The following is a 6074-nucleotide window of genomic DNA, read 5'->3' on the forward strand; positions in this document are numbered from 1 at the left end:
TTTAATTGTTTCAGAATCATTTCCCGAGAAGACTCTCCTTTGCATTACATTGCTATCTGCTCCTGGTTTCTCACATTTAACCTGCAGGATGGGTGAAATGTCTTAGCTAGGAAAAGCACTTGTTACCAAGCCTCAAGGCCTGAGTTTGATCACCAGAACCCACGTGGTGGAAGGAAAACAGACTGCATCAAGTTATGCTCTAACCTTCACACATGTGTCACATACTCTCACACAGCATAAGCAAAAATGTAATGAAGATTCAAATTGATTAAACTTTTAGAAAAGACCCATTAGTTGCATGGTAGTGAACCCCTAGGATCTAGTCACTTCTCAAAAGCCCATTAGCTGACAACCAAACTCAAGTGGAGCAGAAGCACATGGCCTGGAGAAACCGAAAGTTCTAAGGGGTGACATAAGATGTGGAAGACGGTAGTGTAGGCATACAGCACATACTTTTCTTCTTCCTTTTGCTCTTCATCTTCTCTTTCCACCTTCCCTTTATCTGCCCAATACTCAGCTCTCCTTTATTTTTCAAATTAAGGTGGGAAGCAGGTTTACAGGAAATCCACCTGGTGCCAATTCATTCCTTGTTCACAAGCTCTCACAGGAAAATGGAATTAACATCAAATATAATTAGCCCCAGGGTCTATAATTAATCCACAACAAAAGAACTCTGTAAATTGCACATACCATTCAGTCTTCACAAAACTAAAATACTGCTATCCTCAGTTTTCAAATTCAATAAAAGTTTTCAGGAGGAAGTCATGCAAACAAATAATAGAGTGGATACTTTTACTCTGGACTTGAAAGCCATTTTATTTTATTTTATTTTAGTGAGATGGGTTCTCTCTACATAGCTCAAGCTGTCCTGGAAATCACTATGCAGACCAAGCTGTTCTCAAACTCAAGGGATCCCCCTGCCTCAGCCTCCCTGGTGCTGGGACTAAAGACGTAAGCCACTACGCAAGACTGAAACCTAAAATATCAAATTCCGGATACTATCCACTTTCTACCTCAGTGAAAGGATCCAGTAACAAAAAAGATGAAGAGGTTACGTAAACTACAATTCCCAAGATGCAAAGCGGCTTCGGCCTCTTAATAGAGTCCGCGAGCCGGAGGATCCCGTCATGCATCGAGGCGCGCGAAAGGCAACCTGGGAAGAGTAGTTCGTCCGGGGATCTACCCGTCTCGCCCGCTCGGCAGAAGCTGCTCCTGCGGCTAGACCCCAGGGTCGTGTGAGGGTGAGCTAAGGGCTGAGAAAGGGCGTGAAGGGAAACAGTGAGTCAGCCGGGGACTACGCGATAAAGGCAGACGGCTCCGCCCCGAAGGCCCAGCTGAGTAATTGCGGCCGCGAGCCGAGTCTGTTCTGGGACGCCGCTGAGTCGGCGTCGGCGAGGGAGGCGTGAGGAGGAGCCGGGCGTCTGCAGCCGTTCTCGCTCTCGGCGCCCCGCCGCCATCTCCACCATGCAATCCCGGGAAGACGCCCCGCGCTCTCGCCGCCTCGCCAGCCCCCGCGGCGGGAGGCGGCCCAAAAGGATTTCCAAGCCCTCGGTGTCGGCCTTTTTCACGGGCCCGGAGGAATTAAAGGACGCGGCCCATTCCGCAGCCCTCCTGGCACAGCTCAAGTCTTTCTACGACGCGCGGCTGCTGTGCGATGTGACCATCGAGGTGGTGACGCCTGGCAGCGGGCCGGGCACGGGGCGCCTCTTCTCGTGCAACCGCAACGTGCTGGCGGCCGCTTGCCCCTACTTCAAGAGCATGTTCACGGGGGGCATGTACGAGAGCCAGCAGGCCAGCGTGACGATCCACGACGTGGATGCCGAGTCCTTCGAGGTCTTGGTGGACTACTGCTACACCGGTCGCGTGTCGCTCAGCGAGGCCAACGTGCAGCGCCTGTACGCGGCCTCGGATATGCTGCAGCTGGAGTACGTGCGCGAAGCCTGTGCCTCCTTCCTGGCTCGCCGCCTTGACCTGACCAACTGCACTGCCATCCTCAAGTTTGCTGATGCCTTTGACCACCACCAGCTGCGATCTCAGGCCCAGTCCTTCATAGCTCACAACTTCAAGCAGCTCAGCAGGATGGGGTCCATTCGGGAGGAGACGCTGGCAGATCTGACCCTGGCCCAGCTGCTGGCGGTCCTGCGTCTGGACAGCTTGGATGTAGAGAGTGAGAGGACTGTGTGTCATGTGGCGGTGCAGTGGCTGGAGGCTGCTCCGAAAGAGCGGGGTCCCAGTGCTGGGGAAGTCTTTAAGTGTATTCGTTGGGCGCATTTTCCTGCAGAAGAGCAGGACTACCTGGCAGGGCTACTGAGCAAGCCTATTGTGAAGAAATACTGCCTGGACATTATTGAAGGGGCCCTCCTGCAGCTGCGATTTGGTGATAGGTTGTATAAGTCAGTGGTTGCCAAGCCAAATAGCAGCCACAGCAGTGATAGCAATAATAGCAGCAATAGCAGCAGCAGCAGTAGCTCAGTTGTATCGGTAGCAGAAAACCCACCCCAAAGGTTGGGTATGTGTGCCAAAGAGATGGTAATATTTTTTGGACACCCCCGAGATCCATTTCTCTGTTACGACCCTTATTCCGGAGATATTTACACAATGCCGTCTCCTTTGACTAGCTTGGCACACACTAAGACCATTACATCTTCAGCTGTTTGTGTGTCTCCAGACCATGACATCTATCTTGCTGCCCAGCCCAGGAAAGACCTATGGGTGTATAAACCAGCCCAAAATAGTTGGCATCAGCTGGCAGATCGCTTGCTGTGTCGAGAGGGTATGGATGTAGCCTATCTGAATGGCTACATTTACATCTTGGGTGGGAGAGACCCGATTACTGGAGTTAAATTGAAGGAAGTGGAATGCTACAGTGTCCAGAGGAACCAATGGGCATTGGTGGCTCCTGTACCACATTCCTTTTATTCATTTGAACTAATAGTAGTTCAGAATTATCTTTACGCTGTCAACAGTAAGCGCATGCTCTGCTATGATCCTAGCCATAATATGTGGCTGAATTGTGCATCTCTCAAACGAAGTGACTTTCAAGAAGCCTGTGTCTTCAAAGAGGAAATCTATTGTATCTGTGACATCCCAGTCATGAAGGTCTACAACCCCGCTAGAGGAGAGTGGAGGCGGATTAGTAATATCCCACTGGACTCAGAAACCCACAACTACCAGATTGTCAATCATGACCAAAAGTTGCTGCTCATCACCTCTAACACCCCACAGTGGAAAAAGAACCGAGTCACAGTATATGAGTATGATACTAGGGAAGACCAATGGATTAATATAGGCACCATGTTAGGCCTTTTGCAGTTTGACTCTGGCTTTATTTGCCTGTGTGATCGAGTTTATCCTTCTTGTCTTGAACCTGGTCAGAGTTTCATCACTGAGGAAGATGATGCAAGGAGTGAGTCTAGCACTGAATGGGACTTAGATGGATTCAGTGAACTGGACTCTGAGTCAGGAAGTTCAAGTTCTTTTTCTGATGATGAAGTCTGGGTACAGGTTGCGCCTCAGCGAAATGCACCAGATCAGTAGGGTTCTTTGTAAATATTTTGAGACAATAAGATGTCGTTTCTACTGTATGGAATGTATCTTAAAACGATACCCCTTTCCCTGAAAAGACAAAGTTGATTAGGACTGGAGATTTGGTTTAGAAAGGGTAGCAATTTGAAATAGTAATGCAATATGCAAAATTCATACAGTCCCTGAAATCCGCTTATTTCAATAATTTGCTGTGCTAAAAGTCCATGATTAAAATATGCATAGTAAACTACATAAATTAATTAAGGTGTTTAGTGGATTTTGTTTTGCAGTTAATTAGTATGTTTATATTTTGATTTTCCTAGTTTTAGTTAAATTTTGCCTAGAGCTATGAGGTCTTGTTTATTACTAGAAAAACTGGACTGAGAATTGTTGTATTTTGAAGGTAATAACATTTTCCTTCAGAATAATGAAAGATGACATTTTTAAAAGTAAATTTTTAGTATCAGTTATAGTTTGTTAAAACTCTAGTATGCTCTCCTTCCTTTCTGCAAAGAAAGAAACATTAAGGTTAGTAAGTAGTGACTCCATATTGATAATGTGTTCAGTGGACTTACAAGGTCACAGGAAATAAAAAAATCAGGATTCCACTGTTTCCAAAGAATTTAAATTTTTACTTTAAAATTTAAAAATATGTATTGGTAAATATGACCTGTTTCTCACCTTGAAAAGAAACCACTCTAGTAATGTCATCAATTATTTAAGCACCTTTCTAAACCAAAAAAAAAAGTGAGAGGTAATTTGCTTTATAAATTCACAGTTTGGATCTGTATATGTTAAATGCTTTGTTGACTCAGAAGAACAACCCTTCACTGGACATGATTTAAATAATGTACATTTTTCTTCATTGGTCATGCACTGTCTTAAAAAGTTTGCTTCCCTAAAATATTTTGGCTATATAGTTTTAGTATTCATCTTAGAGGCTTTATCAGCAGAAAGTGATTTATTCTTTAAAGTTTTGTGACGTAATATTGGTTTTGAAAATATGTATAAGCTAAAGGCAGTATTTTATTGAGATCAGTAGCTATAGTGTTTATCAACTCAAGTTAAGTGCCAGCAAAGACCTTTATAACTTCAAGCTGTGTATAGAACTGTTCTGTGTAGTCTGGAAATATTGTCAGTTTGTTAAGTTACTAGAAATGTTCTTGATTTTCAGCTTGAAGATATTTTTGTATTAAAAGTTGACTCTTAACGAAGTTAAGTGGATGGTGGGTGGTGGCATTTGGGGCCAGTAGTTAAAGTATGTTTCTTCAGTTCTTTCCCTAATCAGTGGTATACATGGCCATTTTATTATGGTGTGTCTGTATCCAGTTTCTATTTCTCTGTAAGTTATACTCTAGTTTCTGTCTCAGTCACCATATGTAAAGGAAAGTCCAGAAGTAGTAAACTACACAAAGCAGGCATTATAACTTTATAGGTGCTTACCTTTTGAAGGTTTATTAATACATATGGTTGTCATATACATATACATGACAAATGGTGTACATGTACAGATGTTTTATGCTATATAAAGTTTTCTATACTCTTTCAGAATTATCTTCCTCAGTCTTTATTCAATACATTGCAAATTCCTCTTTATTCTCTAGTGGCAAAATGCTGAAGTTTTTACACTCTGGTAGAGGATAGAGTCTGGTCCAACATGGGGAAGTGACTTTTTGAATGAAAAGAAGTGAAAGATAAAATGACAAAAGCAAGACAAATACCACGGATAATGTGTTACTCATTATTTTGATTGGCTAGGTGAAGACTGTAAGATAGTCAGCTCAGCAATATTTCTGTTAGAGTTTGCTGATTTCTGAAGTGTAGTCAGGCTTTCAAGTCTAAATTCTATTCCATTTGTACTGGGGAATGATATAAGAACTATTTATTTAGAAAGTTATTTTTCCCTGTTTGGGGGCCAACTTTTTCTTCCCCACTAACTTCTGTTGATAGCCTTTTTGTTCTGTAAGGTGGAAATTTGGCAATGCTTGTCACACCCAATTATTCATCTGCACAATTAAGGTCTGCAACTGATGTATAAAAGTCATATTCTCAAATTCATCGTTCTCAACTCTTGAGTTAAAGCTTAGGCTAAATATTAGTAATATCTTGGCTTACTGTCACATTTTCTTGGGAAGGATTTTGATTTTGTGAAACATTTGTGAATTAGAGACTAGATGCTATTATTTTATAGATGATTTGTATGTTGCTTGTTCCAAATAAAACTGGGTTTAAACTGAAGGCTTCCTGGCTTTATGTTTTATTTAGTTGTTAAGTATATAAATAAAACATTGATTGTTCAGTGATGATATAGGTAGCAATGTTGAAATGTTTCACAACAAGAATTCTCCCCTGTTGACTTTGCCAGTTTATCAGCAAGCACTGTCATTTCCATTTATAAGATTTAGAAATACATCTACTTTTCTGTTTATGTACCTATAGTTTGAAATTCTGAGGACCTAAATCACTTGAAATGCTAGTTAAGTGGAAGCTAGGCATGGTAGTAGAGCACTTCTTTTTTTTTTTTAAAGATATATTTATTTTTACATATA

The 6074-nt window shown here is 42.4% G+C and overlaps 1 protein-coding gene across 1 annotated transcript; it reads left to right on the top strand.

Annotated features, from left to right (window-relative positions):
• The first annotated feature begins 1117 nt into the window (after positions 1-1117).
• Positions 1118-5756, top strand: Kbtbd7 (kelch repeat and BTB domain containing 7). Its single transcript, XM_021182548.3, has one exon. It carries the CDS (start codon positions 1465-1467, stop codon positions 3535-3537), a length of 2073 nt encoding a protein of 690 aa, XP_021038207.1. The 5' UTR covers positions 1118-1464; the 3' UTR covers positions 3538-5756.
• The last annotated feature ends 318 nt before the right edge of the window (positions 5757-6074 follow it).

This window comes from Mus caroli, unplaced genomic scaffold, assembly GCF_978045245.1.
Source record: "Mus caroli unplaced genomic scaffold, Mus_caroli_1 scaffold_12, whole genome shotgun sequence".
Taxonomy (NCBI): domain Eukaryota; kingdom Metazoa; phylum Chordata; class Mammalia; order Rodentia; family Muridae; genus Mus; species Mus caroli.

Excerpts from the sequence above, each read along its gene's own strand:
- Kbtbd7 (XM_021182548.3), top strand. The coding sequence starts at position 1,465 with ATGCAATCCCGGGAAGACGCCCCGCGCTCTCGCCGCCTCGCCAGCCCC.